The sequence below is a fragment of the Schistocerca gregaria genome, chromosome 7 (assembly GCF_023897955.1).
Source record: "Schistocerca gregaria isolate iqSchGreg1 chromosome 7, iqSchGreg1.2, whole genome shotgun sequence".
Taxonomy (NCBI): domain Eukaryota; kingdom Metazoa; phylum Arthropoda; class Insecta; order Orthoptera; family Acrididae; genus Schistocerca; species Schistocerca gregaria.
Genome location: NC_064926.1, coordinates 209,007,599 through 209,031,544, shown reverse-complemented (window position 1 = coordinate 209,031,544; position 23,946 = coordinate 209,007,599). Strand labels below are relative to the sequence as shown.

The 23,946-nt window shown below is 43.9% G+C and overlaps 1 protein-coding gene across 1 annotated transcript in view; it reads left to right on the top strand.

The window, feature by feature from the left end:
* Nucleotides 1–19,593, top strand: part of LOC126282354 (uncharacterized) — a 696,553-nt gene extending 676,960 nt beyond the window's left edge. The window contains exon 5 of the mRNA XM_049982011.1: nt 18,840–19,593. Within this exon, the coding sequence (XP_049837968.1) occupies nt 18,840–19,205 (366 nt within the window). The 3' untranslated portion in view covers nt 19,206–19,593. The remainder of the gene's footprint in view (nt 1–18,839) is intronic.
* Nucleotides 19,594–23,946: the final 4,353 nt, after the last annotated feature.

Genomic DNA, 23,946 nt, shown 5'->3' with positions numbered 1-23,946 from the left:
CGCGCTTCGTTACAGGATCATTTAGTAATCGCGAAAGCGTTACGGAGATGGTAAATAAACTCCCGTGGAAGACTCTGCAGGAGAGACGCTCAGTAGCTCGGTACGGGCTTTTGTGAAGTTTCGAGAACATACCTTCACCGAGGAGTCAAGCAGTATATTGCTCCCTCCTGCGTATATCTCGCGAGCAGACCATGAGGATAAAATCAGAGAGATTAGAGCCCACACAGAGGCATACTGACAGTCCCTCTTTCCACGAACAATACGAGACTGGAATAGAAGGAAGAACCGATAGAGGTAGTCAAGCTACCATCCGCCACACACCGTCAGGTGGCTTGCGGAGTATGGATGTACATGTAGAGGTAGATGAACTTATTTGTGCCAGATAATAATTACATTATGTCTTCACCGCGTCAAAAATAATTAACTAATACTGAAAATTTGTTTTGTTTGTGATGTATGTTGTTGAAAAATGTGAAATATAAAACCAAGTCATATGCAGTACGACTGCACTGCCATTCAAATGAGGCTCATTCGCTGGATTCGCCTCTTCCCCTTCCTCGCGCTCAGACAGCGGCGTGGCTGTGGGCGAAATGTGCAGCGAGGCTGAGGGCTTTGGCAGCTGTTCCTGGGCATGGCCGACGAGCAGAAGTTTTCGCCACTCCTGCTCTAACGCTGCGTTGAAATTCACTACTGACCACACCACCACCCCTTCCATGTTATTCACTTGCCACTCATTAGCTTCCACATATTACACATTCCGGACATACTGTCGGTAGGAACAGCAGCCAACACAATTAGAAGACAAGCTACGTCATTGAGCTACCTCTACCGCTGTCGTTTCGTGCAACCCACAATATTATAGCTGGCCCTCATAAACCATGAGCGAAATTTTCATATTCTCGCTCGCTACCCTAAAACTATTAGTCCTAAAGCAAAAAAATTAACAGGATTTTTGTAGAAGATTTAATTTAAAATTTTTTACTGGGATAATATTTCTACAGAGGGCCATAGTTTTCAATTAATTCAAGAAAAATGTACAAAAAGGAACTTTAAAAACACCCCCACTCCAACACTCATCCCTTACCAGTAAAGATTTCTAATATGTTTTTGTGACACAGCCTCCTGCCACTGTAAAAAAAAAAAAAAAAATCCGGTTACACGAACGCTTTCCGATATTGGACGCTTTTTGGTCTCTTTTGATTGAGCTATTACGTCACCAGCATAATAACATCATTAATTTAAACGTGCCTATGACGGTAACGAACGAGAAATGACTTTTGTAAACGTTCTTAACCCTTACAAGTACAATAGTTTGCAGTCAGAAACCCTGACGAATACCAAGATGTACACTACTGGCTATTAAAATTGCTACACCACGAAGATGACGTGCTACACACGCGAAATTTAATCGACAGGAAGAATATACTGTGATATGCAAATTATTAGCTTTCCTGAGCATTCGCACAAGGTCGGCGCCGGTGGCGACACCTGCAACGTGCTGACATGAGGAAAGTTTCCAACCGATTTCTCATACACAAACAGCAGTTGACCGGCGTTGCCTGCTAAAACGTTGTTGTAATGCCTCGTTTAAGGAGGAGAAATGCGTACTATCACGTTTCCGGCTTTGATAAAGGCCGGATTTTAGCCTATCGCGATTGCGGTTTATGGTATCGCGACATTGGTCGAGATCCAATGCCTGTTAGCAGAATATGGGATCGGTGGGTTCAGGAGGTTAATACGGGACATCGTGCTGGATCCCAACGGCCTCGTATCACTAGCAGTCGAGATGACAGGCATCTTATACGTATGGCTGTAACGGATCGTGCAACCACGTCTTGATCCCTGAGTCAACAGGTGGGGACGTTTGCAAGACAACAACCATATGCACGAGCAATTCGACGACGACGTTTGCAGCAGCATAAACTATCAGCTCAGAGACCATGGCTGCGGTTACACTTGAGTGCATCACAGACAGGAGCGCCTGCGATGGTGTACTCAACGACGAACCTGGGTGCACGAAAGGCGAAACGTCATTTTTTCGGATGAATCCAGGTTCTGTTTACAGCAACATGATGGTCGCATCCATGTTTGGCGACATCGTGGTGAACGTGCAATGGAAGCGTGTATTCGTCATCGCCATACTGGCGTATCACCAGGCGGGATGGTATGAGGTGCCATTGGTTACACGTCTCGGTCACCTCTTGTTAGCACTGACGGCACTTTGAACGGTGGACGTTACATTTCAGATGTGTTACGACCCGTGGCTCTACCATCCATACGATCCATGCGAAACCCTACACTTCAGCAGGATAATGCACGACCGCATGTTGCAGGTCCAGTACGGGCCTTTCTGGGTACAGAAAAGTTCTACTGCTGCCCTCGTCAGCACATTCTCTAGATCTCTCACCAATTGAAGACGTCTGGTCAATGGTGGCCGAGCAACTGGCTCGTCACAATACGCCAGTCACTACTCTTGATGAACTGTGGTATCGTGTTGAAGCTGCATGGGCAGCTGTACCTGTACACGCCATCCAAGCTCTGTTTGACTCAATGCCCAGGCGTATCAAGACCGTTATTAAGGCCAGAGGTGGTTGTTCTGGGTACTGATTTCTCAGGATCTATGCACCCAAATTGCGTGAAAATGTAATCAGATGTCAGTTCTATTACAAATTATTTGTCCAGTGAATACCCGCTTATCATCTGCTTTCTTCTTGGTGTAGCAATTTTAATGGCCAGTAGTTTATTTTTTATTTTATGCCATAAGATACGCAAAATCGTTAAGTAAAATATATACAAAAGTCAACTTTACAACTAGTAAGAGCCCGACTAAGCCGGTGGCATAATAAGACCAGTTAGTGAAGACCAAAAAGGTCGAATGTAGGAAATAATCGGTGCATTCACAAATATTTGTAAATATTTGTACAGTAGTAGGAGGGAGTGCCATGAACAAGAATTACAAATCCTGACCAGTGAGGGTTGTGTGTGAGAGTGGGACTACATTTTAAGGTCACGGCCTCCAGCAAAAATGTACCCCCGTACACAACTGAACTACATTAAATTCTCTACAAACAGGTCCTGCTAATTTTTTCTGTGGAACAACTACTTTGCGCATAGCGAGCGAGAGACTATGGAAATCTTGCGCTTGGTTTATGAAGACGAGCTATACCATTGCGAATCCTTAAAAGACAGCGGTAGGAGCAGTTGAATCACCGTTATATTTTTTTAGTCTGTAGTCGCAGTTTTTTATTTTGCTATTGGCTAACAACATTGGTACGGAGTACAATCCTCAGGTCGTACCATAGCGCACAGTCATCACACTTGCTTCGGGAGCAGATGTGTCAAATGATATTGCTAATCTGAGAGGGCCGTTACAACGCCGGAAGTTCGAAGCAAAAATGCAGCAGTAATGCATGGTATAGAAATTTATAAATTTGCTTAACCAGATATGCGAAAATTTGCACTAACTGTAACATAATTCTGTCGCCAAACTTTTACGTGTGTCGCATTAAATAGTACATAAGCAGCAGCGTTTACATCAGTGTTATTGAGTTTCCTGCCAGTTACAAACAGCAAGAAAAACTTCTCAATGTTACTACTATAATTATTTGTTACAAAAACGACTTCTTTGAACCAGACAGTGTGTTACTTATATGGTCCGCACAGTGTACCCATGTAAATGGGTGGACTACGATGGCGTAGCAACATATTTTCTTTTCTTTTCTTTCTTTTTTTTTTCCTCGCGCGCCAAAGGCGTTGCGTCATTCCATTTGCAGCTGGTTTGTGTCAGCACGCATCAACCGCAGACACCAGGCGCTGTGCACTACATCACGACCGCCTCAAGAGCACTAGAGGAGCTTTTTCCAGAATCGACGTTTCCCTACTCCATTTGAACGTCCCTCCATAGCCAAAGTTCTTTACATTTCACTCTGTTTAGATGCTTAAAGCGAGTTATTTTCTTTCTAACGTATGTTCTATGCACTTCATTGCTCCTGCACTTGCTATTGCCCAACGCAACCTATACTGGTAATTGACTCGTGCTTAAATTAATGCAACAGCATTAATTCAGCAAAAATTGCGTGTATCATATCTCACACCACTATGAAAGCACCCTGGGAAATCTGAATTACTCGCTACTCAGGTGACTAAACCTGCGTGTATTGTTAGGGGAACATGCCATACAATTGTCGCGTTCACGTACATCGCTGCTGGAGTAAGACCGTGGTGTTTGCCCACATGCCTGCGATCACTCCATACTCTGGAGAGCTATGAGTAGATGCTCAGTGGAAGAGACGTGTTTCAAACCAGCGAAGATGAATAAGGGCTTGTAGATCTTAAAGTACGCACTTAGATCCCATGTTTACTGGACGTCTTTGTTTGGTCCGTACTGCGTCCACCCAAAATACGGAAAGCAAAGTCATTGCAGTAGAAGACATTTGTTTCATAGCATCAAAGGTGAGCAAGTGTTCATAGCTGTCAAAGCACGCTTTTTAGAACCCTTGTTTACTAGAAACTTTTTTCTTGTTTTTGTGCAAGGAATCTGTCTATAAAGCTTTACGACGTTTTTCTGGGACACACTATACGTTCGGGTAGATTTTTATACTATCCAGCTTGAGATGCTAATTTATATCAATTACATTAATTTACTACAAAAATTGCACATCAATGCAGAATTTGCACTCAATTATCAACATATTATATGCATCAGATGTAGCAATGTGTATTTAATTGTTTTCGCTTCTACAATTCATTTTCTTACATTAGACCACTCTTTAAATTACTGCATTTTCTCTTATACAGAACTCATTCCGGAACAATAAGTTTCTTTCTGTCACACAAAGAGTAGAAAGAAAACAATAATATCTCAATTGCGTTAATAATTATCTCAGGGGCACTTTACTGGGTGTTATTTATTTATAGAAGTAGTGAAATGCATTTTATTGTCAGGCAGTGTGTGACCCGAATACTAGCATCCAGAGACTTGCGTGCGTACATCTTTGAGCAGCGGTCTTGCTTGAAAACGGCGAACAAGCTGTTAGCGACATTAATTCTGACTGATGGTCACTACTTGTGCTCAGAACAAAAGTCTTAAGTGACCTTTCAGAAGACGCTAAAGTGCTTTACATCAGGTCTTGCAGCAAATTGTTCCACAGTTGGAATAAATCTCTATCATCTCGATCCTGTAACATCTCCGAAAGTCGTCTTGGGTGTTTTCATCTACATCTACATCTACATTTATACTCCGCAAGCCACCCAGCGTTGTGTGGCGGAGGGCACTTTACGTGCTACTGTCATTACCTTCCTTTCTTGTTCCAGTCTCGTATGGTTCGCGGGAAGAACGACTGCCGGAAAGCCTCCGTGCGCGCTCGAATCTCTCTAATTATACATTTTTATCTCGGGAGGTATAAGTAGGGGGAAGCAATATATTTGATACCTCATCCAGAAACGCACCCTCTCGGAACCTGGACAGCAAGCTACGCCGCGATGCAGAGAGCCTCTCTTGCAGAGCCTGCCACTTGAGTTTGCTAAACATCTCCGTAACGCTATCACGCTTACCAAAAAACCCTGTGACAAAACGCGCCGCTCTTCTTTGGATCTTCTCTATCTCCTCTGTCAACCCGATCTGGTAGGGGTCCCACACTGATGAGCAATACTCAAGTATTGGTCGAACAAGTGTTTTGTAAGCCACCTCCTTTGTTGATGGACTACATTTTCTAAGGACTCTCCCAATGAATCTCAACTTGGCTCTCGCCTTAGCAACAAATAATGTTATATGATCATTCCACTTCAAATAGTTTCGTACGCATACCCCCAGATATTTTACAGAAATAAGTGCTACCAGTGTTTGTTCTGTTATCATATAATCATACAATAAAGGATCCTTCTTTCTATGTATTCGCAATACATTACATTTGTCTATATTAAGGGTCAGTTGCCCTGCACCAAGTGCCTATCCGCTACAGATCTTCCTGCATTTTGCTGCAAATTTCTAATGCTGCAACTTCTCTGTATACTACAGCATCATCCGCGAAAAGCCGCATGGAACTTCCGACACTATCTACTATGTCATTTACATATATTGTGAAAAGCAATGGTCCCATAACACTCCCCTGTGGCACGCCAGAGGTTACTTTAACGTCTGTAGACGTCTCTCCATTGAGAACAACATGCTGTGTTCGGTTTGTTAAAAACTCTTCAATCCAGCCACACAGCTGGTCTGGTATTCCGTAGGCTCTTACTTTATCAGGCGACACTGCGGAACTGTATCGAACGCCTTCCGGAAGTCAAGGAAAATGGCATATATCTGGGAGCCTGTATCTAATATTTTCTGGGTCTCTTGAACAAATAAAGCGAGTTGGGTCTCACACGATCGCTGTTACCGGAATCCTACAGAGTAGATTCTAGGTTTCCAGAAATGACATGATACGCGAGCAAAAAACATGTTATAAAATTCTACAACAGATCGACGCCAGAGATATAGGTCTATAGTTTTGCGCATTTGCTCGAAGACCCTCTTGAAAACTGGAACTACCTGTGCTCTTTTCCAATCATTTGGAACCTTCTGTTCCTCAAGAGACTTGCGGTACGTGGCTGTTAGAAGGGGGGCAAGTTCTTTCGCGTACTCTGTGTAGAATCGAAATGGTATCCCGTCAGGTACAGTGGACTTTCCTCTGTTGAGTGATTTCAGTTGCTTTTCTATTCCTTGGACACTTATTTCGATGTTAGCCATTTTTTCGTTCGTGCGAGGATTTAGAGAAGGAACTGCAGTACGGTCTCCCTCTATGAAAGAGCTTTGGAAAAAAAGTGTTTAGTATTTCAGCTTTACGCGTGTCATCCTCTGTTTCAATGCCATTATCATCCCCGAGTGTCTGGATATGCTGTTTCGATCCACTTGCTGATTTAACGTAAGACCAGGACATCCTACGATTTTCTGCCAAGTCGGTTCATAGAATTTTACTTTCGAATTCACAGAACGCTTCACGTGTAACCCTACTTTTGACATCGTTTAGCTTCTATTTGTCTGAGAGGTTTTGGCTGCGTTCAAATTTGCAGTGAAGCTCTCTTTGATTTCGCAGTAGTTTCCTAACTTTGTTGTTGAACCACGGTTGGTTTTTCCCGTCCCTCATGGTTTTACTCGGCGCGTACCTGTCTAAAACGCATTTTACGATTGCCTTGAACTTTTTCCATAAACACTCAACATTGTCAGTGTCGGAACAGAAATTTTCGTTGGGATCTGTTAGGTAGTCTAAAATCTGCCTCCTATTACTCTTGCTAAACAGATAAACCTTCCTCCCTTTTTTTATTTTCCTATGTACTTCCATATTCAGGGATGCTGCAACGGCCTTATGATCACCGATTCTCTGTTCTGCGCTAACAGAGTCGAAAAGTTGGGGTCTATTTGTTATCAGTAGGTCCAAGATGTTATCTCCACGAGTCGATTCTCTGTTCAATTACTCGAGGTAATTTTCAGATATTGCACTCAGTATAATGTCACTCGATGCTCTGTGCCTACCACCCGCATTAAAAATCTGATTGTCCCAGTGTATATCTGGTAAATTGAAATTTCCACCTAAGACTATAACATGCTGAGGAAAGTTATGTGAAATGTATTCCAGATTTTCCCTCAGTTGTTGTGCCACTAATGCTGCTGAGTCGGGAGCTCGGTAAAAGGAGCCAATTATTAACCTAGCTCGGTTGTTGAGTATAACCTCCACCCAAACTAATTCACAGGAACTATCCACTTCTATTTCACTTCAGGATAAACTACTAGTAACAACGACAAACACACCACCACTGGTTGCGTGCAATCTATCCTTTCTAAACACCGTCTGTGCCTTTGTAAAAATTTCGGCAGAATTTATCTCTGGCGTCAGACAGCTTTCCGTACCTATAACCATTTCAGCTTCGGTGCTTTCTATCATTGCTTGAAGTTCCGGTACTTTACCAATGCAGCTTCAACAGTTTACAATTACAATACCGACTGCTGCTTGGACCCCGCATATCCTGACTTTGCCCCGCACCCTTTGAGGCTGTTGCCCTTTCTGTACTCGTCCGAGGCCATCTAACCTAAAAAAACCACCTAGTCCACGCCATACAACCCCTGCTACCCGTGTAGCCGCCTGCTGCGTGTAGTGGACTCCTATCCAGCGGAACCCGAAACCCCACCAACCTATGGCGCAAGTCGAGGAATCTGCAGCCCACACAGTCGCAGAATCGCCTCAGTCTCTGATTCAGACCCTGCACTCGGCTCTGTACCAAAGATCTGCAGTCAGTCCTGTCGACGCTGCTGCAAATGGTGAGCTCTGCCTTCATCCCGCTAGCGATACTGGCAGTCTTCACCGAATCAGATAGCTGCCGGAAGCCAGAGAGGATTTCTTCCCGATCCATAGCGACACACATCATTGGTGCCGACATGAGCGGCCACCTGGAGATGGGTGCACCCTGTACCCTTCATGGCATCCGGAAGGATCCTTTCCACATCTGGAATGACTTCCCCCCGGTATGCACACGGAGTGCACATAGGTTTTCTTCCCCTCCCTTGCAGCCATATCCCTAAGGGGCCCCATTACGCGCCTGACATTGGAGCTCCCAACTACCAGTAAGCCCACCCTCTGCGACCACCCGGATCTTGCACACTGATGGGCAACCTCTGGAACAGGACATGCAGCCAGGTCGGGCCGAAGATCAGTATCAGCCAGAGACAGAGCCTGAAACCGGTTCGTCAGACAATCTGGAGAGGCCTTCCGTTCAGCCCTCCGGAATGTCTTTCGCCCCCAGCCACACCTTGAGAGGACCTCCAACTCTACCACGTGTGAGGGGTCAGCCTCAATGTTAGCAGTATCCCGGGCAGCCGCAGCCGTAGTCCGATCAGGGGATGCGTGGGACGAGCTGGCCGTCCCCGACAAACCCCCGTCCGGACCCCCACAGCTATGCCCATTGGCAACAGCCTCAAGCTGTGTGACTGAAGCTAACACTGCCTGAAGCTGGGAGCGAAGAGAAGCCAACTGAGCCCGCAGCCGAACATAGCAGTCGCAGTCCCTATCCATGCTAAATACTGTTGCGCAAAGAACGTCTGAACTAATCTACAGAGAGCACAAACAATTCGACACAAAATTTAAACGGTTATTAAAATACAAGACTGCCTAGTAAATGCAGTAATGGTGCTATTTGCACACTGTTGACACACTGCTCGGCGGCAGAAGGATAGCTGTACTGTCAGTAACGTACAAAGACTATTTAAAAGAAATAAACAAATGACAGACGACAACGCGACTTTATACATCACAGATATTAAAATGCAAATCTGCCCCTGCTAATTACGAAACTAAACAATGATTTAACGGATTTAACTAAACAAGTGCGCTAAGAACACTCAAATAAATTTTGAACTTGACTAATACACTTACATTAAAGCTAAATAATCCACTTGCTGCTACTTGCGCACTGCTGACACACTGCTAAGCTGCAGAAGGCTTACATTTAATGGGCTTTCTCAGATTCTTTGTCTCACAAGTCAACAATTTGCAGTTTTCATGCAACGCCCGTTACTTTTGAGAAATTCTGTCATTTCCCATTCTATGGATAACACACATCTGCCAAAATTATTCACTCCTCAGTAATACATAGTTCTCTGATATCTCTCTGAAAAATCTGCAAGCTCTGTGAGTCGTTAATCTCAATGTTCTGAGCTTACACACCGTGCATTATCACTGTTATACAAGCCAGCTATATTCATTGTATCCACTTCCCTGAACCTATCACATACAGTAGACCTCTCCGGAAATTGCCTGCAGCGCCACTGTCTGACAAAAAGCTTTGCATTGTGATTCCAGACTACCTCTGAGACACACTACGAATCAAAAGAGCTGTTCAGACAAAAATGGTTCAGTTTTGAGAGACCTGTCTAAATGAAACTAATTTCGTGCCATCACTCTGAATAGAGCTCTCTTTCCCTCCGTTCACAGAGGATTTTAGCTAATATGCGTTCACTGTGTATTAAACAAGTCCACAAAGGTGTGCCTTTAACGCATTTCACGACAAATTTCGGAGGCCTGATCAAAGATTGTGGTAATGAAGCACTTAATGTGCAGGCAGTTAACTTTGTGTTAACTGTATCATTAATTATAAGTAACTTTGATACATTAATGGCGCAGGCTCTGGCACGTAAATAAACGTAACACATTGCGCATACATAGGAAAATAAATCTATTACTGTACAGCTACATTGTTGATGACAAACAATTGGAGACCGTCTGCCGTAAAATATCTAGGCGTAACTATCCAGATCGACAGTAAGTGGAGTGACCACATAAAACAGATAGTGGGAAAAGCAGATACCAAACTTATATTCATTGGAAGAATCTTAAGGAAACGTAAATCCACGAAAGAAGTGGCTTATAAAGTACATGAAGATGATATCTGTTCTTTCGGACAGCCACCGAGGGCACAGAGGATAATGCGACTGCAGGGATTTACCCATTGCAAGCTCCTCGTGTGACCCAAATTCCCACATTAATGTCCACACACTACACTGATGTATATCAACGTCTGTCGGCAGCTTAGGGTCTTAATTTAATTATCATTTCATTCTAAGAGAGCTGCATGGTCACCCATGGTATCTGTTGTTTCGGACATGTCCAAAAGAACAAATACCATCTTCATATAGTTAAGGCTAACCGGCCATTGACCTCATTCTGTGCTGTATGCACACGCATTGCCCGAACTCTTACCGGACTCTGCCGCGAGTACTGAGTGTAATAGGCAGGGGTACTACGAATGTAGTGTGTGGACATTAAGTTGGGAATGTGGGTCTCACGGGAAGCGTTTCAGGGATAAATCCGTGCAATTGCACTATCCTCTGTGCCCTCCGTGGCTCAGCTGGACAGAGCGCCTGCTATGTAAGCAGGAAATCCCGGGTTCGAGTCCCAGTCGAGGCACACATTTTCAACTGTCCCCGTTGATGTATATCAACGCCTGTCGACAGCTTAGGGTCTTGATTTAATTATTATTTCATGGCTTATAAAGCGCTTGTTTGACCGATTCTTGACTATTGTTCGTCTATCTGGGATCTCTGACAGGTAGGACTGATAGAGGAGATAGAGAAAATCCAACAAAAAGCGGCGCCGTTTCGTCGCGGGGTCGTTTAGCTGGCGAGAGAGCGCTACGGAGATGCTAAACAAACTCCACGAGGAGACGTTACAAGAGAGGCGTTGTAAATCACGAAGAGATTTACTATGGAAATTTCGGAACAGAACTTTTCAGGAGAAGTCGGACAACATATTACTTCCCTCCACATATGTCTCTCGTATTGACAACGAGGAGAAAATTCGAGAAATTAGAGCCAATACAGAGGCATACCGAAAATAATTCTTCCCACACACTATTCGTGAGTAGAACATGGTTGGAGGCATAAGATAATGGTACCGAAAGTACCCTCCGCCACACGCAATTAGTGGCTTGCGGAGTATGATGTACATTATTTTGTGTTAGATGATTAACTTATTTCGATAAAATTTATAATTTAGTTCCAGAATACAGAGGGCGTTAATTTTAACTGAATACATGGAAATATCTCGAAAACTACACCTCGGATCAAAGAAAGTTATAATTCCAATTTGTTTTTCTCGGAGGAAGATATCCAGTGATACCAAACTCGACCTCGCTTCCCCCCCCCCCCCCCCCCCCCCACCAAGTGCGTGGATGGCAGGGTCAGCTTTGAAATCTTCAATGGGAATCCCCGTTTTTTATTACAGATTATGATTCTGCGGCAAAATCTACATACGTTTTGTCTGAAGCACGAAACACATTCGCAATGTTGTAGTCCTCAGACACATCGAACAGAGCTGCTGTGGCCAAGGGTCGAGGCTGACACTACTCTTCTTTCGCAAATAAAGCTTGTGTTCAAACGTTGTACTGCCAATTTCAATACACTTAGTGTTGTGACTGACAATTGGCAAATTTCCACAACACACAACTCTCATTGAGGTAAGTTCATAAGGTTGATGACTGAACAATAAACGAAAAGGTAACAATAACGATGCCAGTAAAAGTCTCCTAACTGAGGCAAACAGAAGTTCACTTCTAACTTTCCACAAAGGTTCCTGGTAACACACACACACACTAGTATGAGTCCAATTCAAAGACGAAGACGCAATCTTCAGCGATCGAAGTACACGAGGTCGGCATCTGGAGTGACCGAATTTTGGGGCTGGTTCTAGCCCCTAAATAGCTGTCTCCAGCGAATCAGGTTTTTGTGTAATGATACTTCCTGCATGCCGTGGCTCTAGCTTCCCCTGCAGGAAGTTGTGCTCGGAATGTCTCTTTCCATTATCTTGTATGTAAATAGCCGGTGTTTACCACGGTGCTTTTCGTACGCCTTGGACACAGACAACGCTGTCCTCTCTTGTGTAATACGGGTTGTCGGCCCTCAGGGGCTACCTTGGCTCCGGCATAACACTCAGTCACCAGTTTTTCAAATAACCGTACACAGGACAAAAGCGTATCTGCTGGAATGTCATCGCAGGAGTTTCTGATACGGTCGACTACGTCATCACGGCCTGTTGGCGCTTGTTGGTGCACTCTGTCTTTTAAATACCCCCACAGAAAGAAATATGGCGACGTCAAATCTGGTAACATAGGGGGCTAATTAATAGGGCCACCTCTGCCAATCCACCGATCAGTGTATACTCTGTCTAATACCTGCCGTGCTTAAATTGCGTAAAGCGCTGGGCAACTGTCATGCTGAAACCACATACTTTATCGAACGTACAGGGCAACATCCTGCAGAAAAACATTCGATATTTGCGTCCATTCAACGTGCCGTCGATAAAATACAGAGCAATAAATTTGTTCCCCATGATGCCAAACCATACGTTATCAGACCAATGGCCTTGATTGTCATCTTGCCGTGACCAGTGGGGTATTCTACAGTCCAGTAGTGCATGTTATGCCAATTAACGCTACCATGGTGTGTGAATGTACTCATCCGAAAAGAGTATCTCGGCAAAAACTGGGGTGTCGTTTGCTTTTATTGGGGTGCCCATTCACAAAATACTACCCGGTAATGGAAATCGGCGCCATGAAGTTCTTTATGCAGTGACACGTGGTATGGATAATACTAATTAGGATACAGTATTGTGAAAATACTACCGGAATCGCGGTGCAATCGCCGGGTGCGTATCCGTGAGTGTGGTGTACTGCTGCTAGTACAACTATTTCATTGGCTTCCGCTGTAACACGTTTGCTCCGTTTTCTTTTACCGATCTGTACGCTGCCATCAGACATGAAGGCGTTCACTACTTGTAAAAGAACGAAGAGCGAGCTTTCTCTGGAAAACGCTTGGCATACAAAGTAACAGAAGTTTCAACCTTTCTGCTACAGTCTTCGTAAATCAGGATCATTTCAAATTTTTCTTCTGTGATTGCAACATTCGTCGCCCACTTGCACGTCTGTTCTCCAAATGATAGGTAGACGTGCAGGCAATAAACGTAAACGTTTAGAGCCGCTATCTGTTCTACGTTTGCTCGATGCGAGAGCTCCTGTCGCAGTGATACTGCCTATTATTATAGGTCGTAATTCACTACACGTCCTCGGTGTTGTCCCCTGTTTGATTTATCGGAGAAATACAATGTTACGAATGGGGTTTCCAATTAGAAGTTACGAAATACTGGCCTGTCCTACCCTCTCAGCATGGAAGTGGGGTCCAACGTTGGATATTCAATGACCATTTAGTAGCATGTCGTAATTAACGATTGTGCACCCGTTTCTATTTCTCCGACTACAGCGCCATCTGTGGCGAAACGAAGAAAGTGCTTCAGACAAAACGTATGTAGATTTTGGCGTAGAACCATAATCTGCAGTAAAAGACGGCTGTCCCCATTGAAGATTCGAAGTTGTACTCCACCACCCACGCACAGGATGGGGTGGGAGGTCAAGTGTGATATCTTTGGATGTCCCCCTACAATACAAACAAATTGGAATTCTAGCTTTTGTGATCCGAAGTGCAGTTTTCAAGATATTTCAATGTCTTCAGTTAAAATTATCTCCCTCTATGTAATGCCAGACAAAAAAAAAAAAAATAAGCACCCGCAAGGAGAGAAGGAAACGAAGTGAAACGTCACAGGTTCAGAAGGTATGTTTTGTTACCACAAAATCGAGTCCACTGTACAAAGAATTTTGCAGTGTGAACCAAATCATCATTATGACGTTGCACCCTTCTGACCTGGGTGCATTCACTGTTTCGGTTGGGAAGGGTATCATTAAGCTATTGTATGTTGTTCTGGCGAGCTGGCTCACAACTGTTGCAACAGATCATTGGCATCACTGATACTTGCCTGGGGCAGAGCTGACTTCCGAGTTGGTCCGACACATGTTCTACCGGGAGCTGATCTGGGGCTTTAACAGGCTATGGGATTACCTCAGCATCGTGAGGGCAGTTTATAGAGACACGTCCCACACGTGGATGCACATTGTCCTATTGAAACACGGCACCACACTACAGTCGCATGAGGGGTACCACATGAGGATGCAGGATCTCTGTGACACACCACTGTGCCTTCAGAACTCCCTCAATCACTACCAATTGTGACTGAAGTCATAGAGGATGGCCCTCCACATTGTGATGAGAAGAATGGGACCTCTCCCCAGGTCGCCACCATGCTCGTCGATGTTGTTCGTCAAGCGTAGTGCAGAAGCGCTATTCATTGCTGAACACAATGGGACGCCATTCATAAACAGTCAGTGCCTTCCGCTTGCGTCACCACTCCAGAAGCAGCCTTCCGTGTTGTGTTGTTAATGGCAGCGTACGCATATGGTGGTAAATTCCCTAGACTGGCTGCTGATAGTCTCCAACCACTGATGCAGGATGACACAGAATGTTTCAGGGAGTCCATTATCTATTCTTCAATGGCAGGCACACACGTCAAGGGGTTACGATGTGCTTGGCGCACCATACGGTGATCCTTCCTTGTGGTTCTCAGACGTTGTCCACTGAAATTATGACGAATCTACCTGCTCTCAAGTTTCCATGGAGTCCAAAATCGCACCACGATCAAGTACAAATGCCCCAAAAATCTGGATATTACACAACTGTATCAGCTGGTTAATGGAGACCGCAATGAGATGCCTGTCAAACTCTGTCAAACGCTGACAACGTTATCTCACACGAATTCGCGGCAATTCCGTCTCCTTCACTGTGATCACTCAACAGCTGAAAGCTGTTCAAGCCCCTTATGAACCCCTTACTAGGTCTGGAAAAATTTGTGGCAAGGACTATGGGACCAAACTGCTTCGGCCATCGGTCCCTGGGCTTACGCACTACTTAATCTAAGTTAAATTAACTTACGCTAAGGTCAACACACACCCACGCCCGAGGGAGGACTCGAATCTCCGACAGGGGGAGCTACTAGGTCTGGAAAGAACGCTAAACACAAAAAACGTTAATGCACTCTTGTGGCCGTACTACCTGTCACAGAGAATTGCAACGCTAATCATTTACATACGCCATTGGTGTGTACGATTACCAAGTTACACTGCCGGATAAAATAGCAACAACAAAAAACAATTAGTGTAGAGTAATCAAATTTCGGGAAGACATTTGTCTAGAAAACGTGTTTAAGTGATTAATATAGCAATATCGCAGGTTAATAACAGCGCGGGATAAGCCATTGCAAATGTGAAATGCTGGTACATTAATAAGCGGTGTAATCAGCATAATATTGAATGCAAGCATGCAGATTTGCGTGCATCGTACTGTACATGCGCCAGGTGTCAGTAAGTTGGATGGAGCTCCACACCTGTTGCACTTAATCGGTCAATAAAGGGACAGTGCTCTTTGTGTGTCACGCTATAGGTGTTGTCCGATGATATCCCTTATGTGCTCGATTGGAGTCAGTTTGGTGATCGAGCAGACCAAAGCAACAAGTCGACACTCTGTAGAGCGTATTGGGCTACAATAGTGACATGTGGGCGAGCGTTATCCTGTTGAAAACACCACCTGGAATGCTGTACATGAATGTCAGCACAGCAGGACCAATCACCAGACTGACGTACAAATTTGCAGTCAGGGGGCTTGGGAAAACCATTAGAGTCCTCCTGTCGTCATCCGAAATCGCATCCAGACCATAACTCCAGGTGTAGGGCCAGTGTGTCTAGGACGCAGACAGGTTGGTTTCAGCCCCTCAACTGGCATCAATCTAACCAAAGACGGTCACCAAGACAGACTCACCTTTCGTCATAAAAGACAACAGACCTCCACGCTGTCCTCAAATGAGCTCTCTCTTGCACCACTAAAGTTGCAAATGGCGCTGGTTTCGGTTCAGTGGGATAGACACTGCAGGGCGTCTGGTCTGAGCTGTCCTTGAAGTAATCGGCTTGTAACATTCCGCTGTGTCACCGTGGTGCCAACTACTGCTCAGATTGCTGTTGCAGATGCAGTACGATGCGCCAGACGCGACGGTCCTCTCTGTTGGTAGTGTCATGTGCCAATCCACAGCCCGGTCTTCGTGCGACAGCACATCTATATCTACATGCATACTCCGCAATCCACCATAGGGTGCGTGGCGGAGGGTACCTCGTACCACAACTAGCATCTTCTCTCCCTGTTCCACTCCCAAACAGAACGAGGGAAAAATGACTGCCTATATGCCTCTTTACGACCTATAATTTCTCTTATCTTATCTTTGTGGTCTTTCCGCGAAATGTAAGTTGGCGGCAGTTAAATTGTACTGCAGTCAGCCTTAAATGCTGGTTCTCTAAATTTTCTCAGTAGCGATTCACGAAAAGAACGCCTCCTTTCCTCTAGAGACTCCTACCCGAGTTCCTGAAGCATTTCCGTAGCACTCGCGTGATGATCAAACCTACCAGTAACAAATCTAGCAGCCCGCCTCTGAATTGCTTCCATATCCACCCTCAACCCGACGTGCTAGGGATCCCAAAAGCTCGAACGGTACTCAAGAATAGGTTGCATAAGTGTTTTATAAGCGGTCTCCTTTACAAATGAACCACATCTTCCGAAAATTCTACCAAGGAACCGAAGACGACTATCCGCCTTCTCCACAACTGCCATTACACGCTTGTCCCACTTCATATCGCTCTGCAATGTTACGCCCAAATATTTAATCGACATTTATCTATATTTAGAGTTAGCTGCCATTCTTTACTCCAATCACAAATCCTGTCCGAGTCATCTTGTATCCTCCTACAGTCACTCGACGACGACACCTTCCCTTACACCACAGCATTACCAGCAAGCAGCCGCACATTGTTATCCACCCTATCCAAAAGATCATTTATGTAGATAGCAAACAACAGCGGACCTACCACACATCCCTGGGGCACTCCAGATGATACCCTCACCTCCGATGAACATTCACAATCGAGGACAACGTATATTCACTGCTACCAACAATCATTTACAGCAACTACATTCCTGCCAAGTCCTTCTGCAGTATTACAGGAGGAACATGCAGCTTCTTGAATCACTATGCAACGACAATGTTCAAACTCAGCGACGTGTTGATAATGGCGTCTTTGCCGTCTTAAACACATTCTTGATTACCATTTACTCACCATATCCGAGTTCAATGGTAACTAATGCTCACGACCGTTATAGTGTGCATTTACAGAAAACATGATTTGCATCCTGATAACGGCGGTACTAGCGCCACTGTTGTGCGAATGGCATGAAATTTGAACAGATGTGATCTTTCAGATGTACAAACAAGCCTACCAACTTCCGTTTATGTCAACAACTCCTTCTTGGTTCTGTAATTTTTTCCTGTTGTTACCTCCCAACAGGAACAATAATTATAATATTCACATTTAGTGTAACCTCCCAACAGAAATATAATTATAATATTCACATTTAGTGTAACCCCCCCAACAGAAAAGTCTCGTTTAAGTCCCCAATAGAAACATTTCTTTCCAAAAATAAAATTTCAACTTTTAATGTGACCTTCCACTAAAGACTAATTGCATATCGATATTAATAAGTTTTGACGTCAGCAGCGCTGCGTCATAGACCTGTGAAATCATCCTGTATAAACTGAAAAATTCTTACCGCTCAGTGATGTCGCCGGATAACGCTATCTATATATATATGCTCCTATAAGAAATTTTAGGCACAGCCCAGTGCAATGCTGCCCACTAGATTTTCATTTGTAGGAAAACAATTGATTTTCTTTTGCTTAATCAACATGAGTATGCACAGGAAAAATTCGTAAAATCTTTAATCTCAGATAAATGACTGGCAAAAGTTTTCTTCAGGACAAAAGTTATTTTTGAAACATTTCTGCAAGGAATTACACGGGCTTTTAACATTACAGTTGTGGTTAAATCAGTTGTGGCAATTAACATATTCGCACAGCAACAAAGAACAATTTTTTTTTACATTATACCACATCACTCAGGCACTGCCATCGTTCTGTACGACCGCCCATCACAAGTCAACCGCTGCACTGCCCTGTCCGAACTCCATAACTCAAGTGCTCCGTGCTAGCTACAAAACACGACTGCTCTCTGCAAGCTGGTAAACTCGACTTACTGCCAACACTTCTCTGACCTGCGATTCTATTGTAGCATAGATATTCCATATCGCAGGCAGCGCTTGAACAATCCATTGAAATTACATCTGCTCAAGTGCGCTAGCGAATAATAATGAACCCCTAATGAAATCTTACACCGTCAGTGCACTTTGGTGCCCGATCATATCCTCTGATTGCTTCACTCTTTTTGTCAGGCACTGTATATTCCTACATCAATAAGTATTTTGTATTTACAGAGATAGCTCTTATTGAAAAAGTTGTTTCGTTCAGCCGCACTGAGGCTACTGTGTGTTGTTGCAGCTACGTGGCGCGGCTGTACGCCTTCGTGTGCTTCTCGTTCTGGCAGGAGGCGACGCCGCTGACCCTTTGGTGCCTGCAGCAGTTCTTCATGATGCTCTACTACACCAACTTCAGCATCAACTTCCTGCTCTACTCCATGTGCGGCATCACCTTCCGGCGCTGCCTCTGGCAGCTCGTTCGCAAGAACCTCAAGAACATCACCCACTACCACTGCAACCCTCAGCAGTACACTTGAACGCCAGCTCTCCACTGGTGACTTATAACACATTTCTTGAGTGTGATCTCTTTCAGTACCTGAGTGTAGTGACCGGCGAAAGTCAGCTTGTGGGGTGGAAAAGTGCAGTTTTCGATCTACCTCTTCTGTAAACAGAGTGTCACTACTATTAAGCCTTTATAAGTGTCGGGAAAACAATTTGTGTGCTGTTCCTCTCAGCAGAAATGTGAATTTGTTCGCCGAATGCGCGAAGAAATTCAGTGGTAAAAAAGCACACTAACTGTGTTTGTTACAAAAGAGGTTTCTTTGGGAGAGGCAAGTAGGCAGAACAGTACTTTCCCTAATGGCTTAAAATAGCGCTTCCAATGCTATTTGCACAATTATTTGTCTCTATACGTCTTCATATTCTCGTAAATACGACCAATTATGCGATGTGACTAAATGGGTGTATTTAATACGAGTAGTTCCGATCGGTCGCGAAATGCAAATGACAGTGAAAACCACAAAAGTTTTTCGAACAGTCCACGGGTATACTGCAAGTTCATAGTGTCCAACGGCCACGATATTTCGGCGATCAGACATGTCGCCATCGTCAGGTGCGCTGACGAACTGAGCTCCTGAGGGCGGGCGGCCGATTTAAATCCCCTTCCCCCGCGAGCCGCTCTCTCCGCCATCCGCGCCCGCGCGCCGGCGGTCGCGAAGACGTGGGCGTCGGAATCTGTCGTAGCGTCGATGTACTTGCTACGTCCGGGCGGAGAGAACGGCCCGCGGGGGAAGGGGATTAAAATCGGCCGCCCGCCCTCAGGAGCTCAGTTCGTCAGCGCACCTGACGATGGCGACATGTCTGATCGCCGAAATATTGTGCCCGTTGGACACTATGAACCGGCAGTATGCCCGTGGACTACTCGAGCAACAAATACGCCGGGAGAGACTGAAGAATCTCACGAACGTTTAATTTGCCACAGTTAGGTACACCTTCCACCTACAATACATAGTCGCCGCTCCACACATAGTAGTGATGAATCAACTTTCCAATATCCTCGTCACAGAAAGCAGTCGCCTGTCCTTTCGGTCAGTTATCTGCACTGGTCTGCCTTCATAGCCAGCTGTTCTTGTGAGCAGAGATGAGACTCTGGGGTAGCCAATTACGGACTGTATTGTGGGTGATCAAACACCTCTCATCGGAAACGCTGCAGGGGCGTCTTCATTGCCCCTGCAGTGTGCGGCCGAGGATTGGCATCAAGAAGGAATTGCTTGACAGTTGTGTTATGCGGGCTGCATGACACAGGCGAAATCTCTAACCAGGCCCTCATACTTAGCGGGAAACGCTCACTGTTTACTCAAAACTGAAGAGAGCGACGCGACACGATTGATGGACATACTAGAGACACTGCCCAACACATCTGTGCAAGACTTTACCGGATTTTCCCAGTGGTTTCCATTTTGCGACCGATCTGTTCTTACTTTCTGGGCAACCGTCGTAGACAGTGGAGTAGAGGGGACTGAGTACATAATATTTTGATTAGCAACCCACATCCGGAGAACTACCGTTTGCGTTCTAGACGGTTCCAGTTCAAACCTTTAACTCATCCGCTTCTGACTGAAGAATTGAACTAGGTTTGACTCAGTACAGTTATTAGGCAACAACTCGAAAGTAAACATAACGAAGCATCCATTTTTCACTTAACCACATTTGTTGGTATTAACACTTGCACATTACCTGTTTACATTATTCCAAAACAATGCAGAACTCTACACACTCTAAGTGGAGAACAATAATGGTGCATTGCAACAGCGGCTCGATGTGGCGACCACCAACGTTGTTACAGACATTGTACCTGCGAAACATGTTATGATACACACTCTCCATACAACCTGATATCTCTTCCATTTCTACTGCAGCGGCCAGAAATCGTAACATCAGATCTTCCTCTCTCTGTACAGGAGTCTCGTAAATTAAACTTTGCATATTACTCCACAAGGAATAGTCCATAGGAGTTTGCTGTATTGCATACCTGGACAAGCAACTCTAGACTTTTCTCTTTCCCTCAGCAGGCATGGACGCGCCACGCATCTGAGTTGAAAACAAGGGTTCCTATTCAGAATGTTACATACTATTTTCCTCTACAAGTACTAGAAGTTTGTAACGTGAATTTCCGAGCACCCTGAATACAACGTCTGATTAACGAAAATAAAACACACAACGCAGCCAACTACTGAACTTGAATGTGTTTCTCATTTATCACGCATTTAAGTGGCTATGCCCCATCATTTGGTGGTAGATCAGGTGATTAACTCATGTGCATTGCTCAATTGTGATCGATGAATGACTTTAGTGGATTACGAATAACCAACATTTATGCAATTTAGTAAAAAGCATAAAGTTTACTGGACGGTCACGTTGTGTTTTTATTTATATTTTTAAGAGACACAGAAACGGCCTACCAAACATGTGTGTGTTAAAACATTCGATGGTTAGCAGGGCTCAGCTTCTTCTCTCAAGTGAGAAACGTAATGTGATATTTCCTGTTCTAATACTCATTGACCAGTGCAGTGTAAGGACTGAGCAGTTTTCAGCTAACGAATAATACCAAGCCCAAGTCTCTTTCTAAGGACACTTGATCACCTGTACTTTGGACGGGGACATCGGTTTTCTTGGAGTGAAATAAGTTACGTATAATTACCAGGTTTTCGCTCTTCCCTTAATTTCGAACGACCATAGTCATATGCTTGACACTTCGTCATAGGAAGAAGGCAAAGGCAAACTACTTCGAAAAACATCTTGTCCAGGACAGCAGTTTGGGATCCACACGTCCACCTTCTCTCCCCCCCCCCTCCGCCCCCCTCCCACCAAACACTGCCTCCACCCCTCTATATAACCACCCTCAAGCGCTAGAGATTCTTAGTCTTCTTTAAACGGGGAGGTGAAGAGAGGGAAAAGGAGGGAGGAGAGCGAAGCATACATAAAAAAGACTTGATCTGGAAGGAAATATGGTGACACTCCCCAAGGTATACGTATCACGAGCTACGACACAAATTAGAAAATATTTTGGAATCAGTTCTATAGAGCTACCTCATTTATTATGAGCATTTTCCATGCAGCCATTTCTGTTTCCTCGCCATAAAGTATTTTGGCGTAACTGTCTCAGAGACGGGCCAGACTATAAATTTGTGGTCTTCTATTTATACCATTTCCAACCAAAACAACTTGTCTCCCTTTATGCATTGTTGAAAAGTTCCACAGAAAATGAATAAGACACTCTGAATCAACCTCAGTCCTTATTCTTGAGAATAAATGTACACATTTTTTAACAGAATGAAGTCAAAACATAGGGGATGCAGCTAAAAGAAACAAAAATGCAAAGAATATGACCAGACAAGTAAACAATAATACCACATCATTATTGTGATCTGTGTGATATGACATTGAACCCCGCCAGGATATGTATAACGTATATTTCAATGTTCTCTGTGTCCATTCTGTCTAATGACAAGTTTTAGACGTTACTGTTGTACCGATATGTGTGGTTTATGTGTTTCATGTATAATAACACCATATTTGTCACCTGTTTGTAAAAGTTAAATATTGCTTCTCTTTACAATGTGTAAAACTTATTAGACATTTGGTGTTTTATTCTGATTTTATCTGAGACTTTATACATTGTGCAGTAAAATTCTGTGATCTCAATGTACTTCCTATCTGCTTCGATGTATATTACTTTCTCACAATTTCAAGAAGCAATTTGTGTACGTTGGGTGTTTACTGTATGTTTATGCTGATTATTGCTGTATTTGACGGTCTTGTATTTACCAATGGAACGCACATCTCTTTCTGGATATAAAAAGACAAGGGGACTTCTGTCGTGTCGTTAGGTGTTGTAAAGTTTACATTTCTAATGTTTACTGTTGACGTGAAAAATAAAATATAATAAACAATCTGCATCTACTCCACTCATACTTTGAATGTTTCTTCCCCAAAATAATTTGCCTTGTACGGTGAAGCACCTCCGCTTTACGACAGAATTTAATAATCTCCATGACCTTAATGGGTGATGCCTATCCTTACACTGATTACATACTCAATCGGATATGTTACTCACGTACAGGCTCTACAAAGTCTGAACGACTGAAACACACAAAAAACTTCCTTTGTTTGATTTTTCATCTCAGCTATTATTTTAAAACAGTTTGTTTTTATAGATTTATAATAAAAACCCACTTATGACGGATCAGATGTTTTTAAACATCACTGGCCCCAAAACTAAAAAGGATTTATGTTTTGCAATAGCCAATGGAAACTAACATTTCATTGTTACAGAGCTTTTAAATACGTACATACTTTTTGGCGATTTATTTGTATGTAACATGACACCAACCACTTTTTTCATTTCTTGATACGATTTATTTCCTGCACTATTAAATTAGTTTTTAAGAGACTGTAGGCTCATCGTCAGATGCAGACGTTACAGAAACATTATCTGGACCATGTCCAGTTGACGCTGTGGTTATTTTGCTGGCGGCAACAACGAGAATTTGGCTACCGCTAACGAAAAGTTTCAACAAAAAGGGTGTAATGTTTTGGCTTACATTGCACTACCTCATGGTTTCAAGGGAAATTCATTCTCATAAATTACATTTTGCAGGTCACACACACACACACACACACACACACACACACACACACACACACACACATACACACATACACACACACACACACACACACACACACACACACACACACACACACACAGCATTTACCAACTCTTGATTTCACACTCATTCACATGAAGTAGACGAGAATGTAAGTAAAAATAATGTGAATGTGCTAGAAATCACACTTTTCTGTATCGCGCCCTTTGACTTGAGATGCATTGTATTACAGATACAATA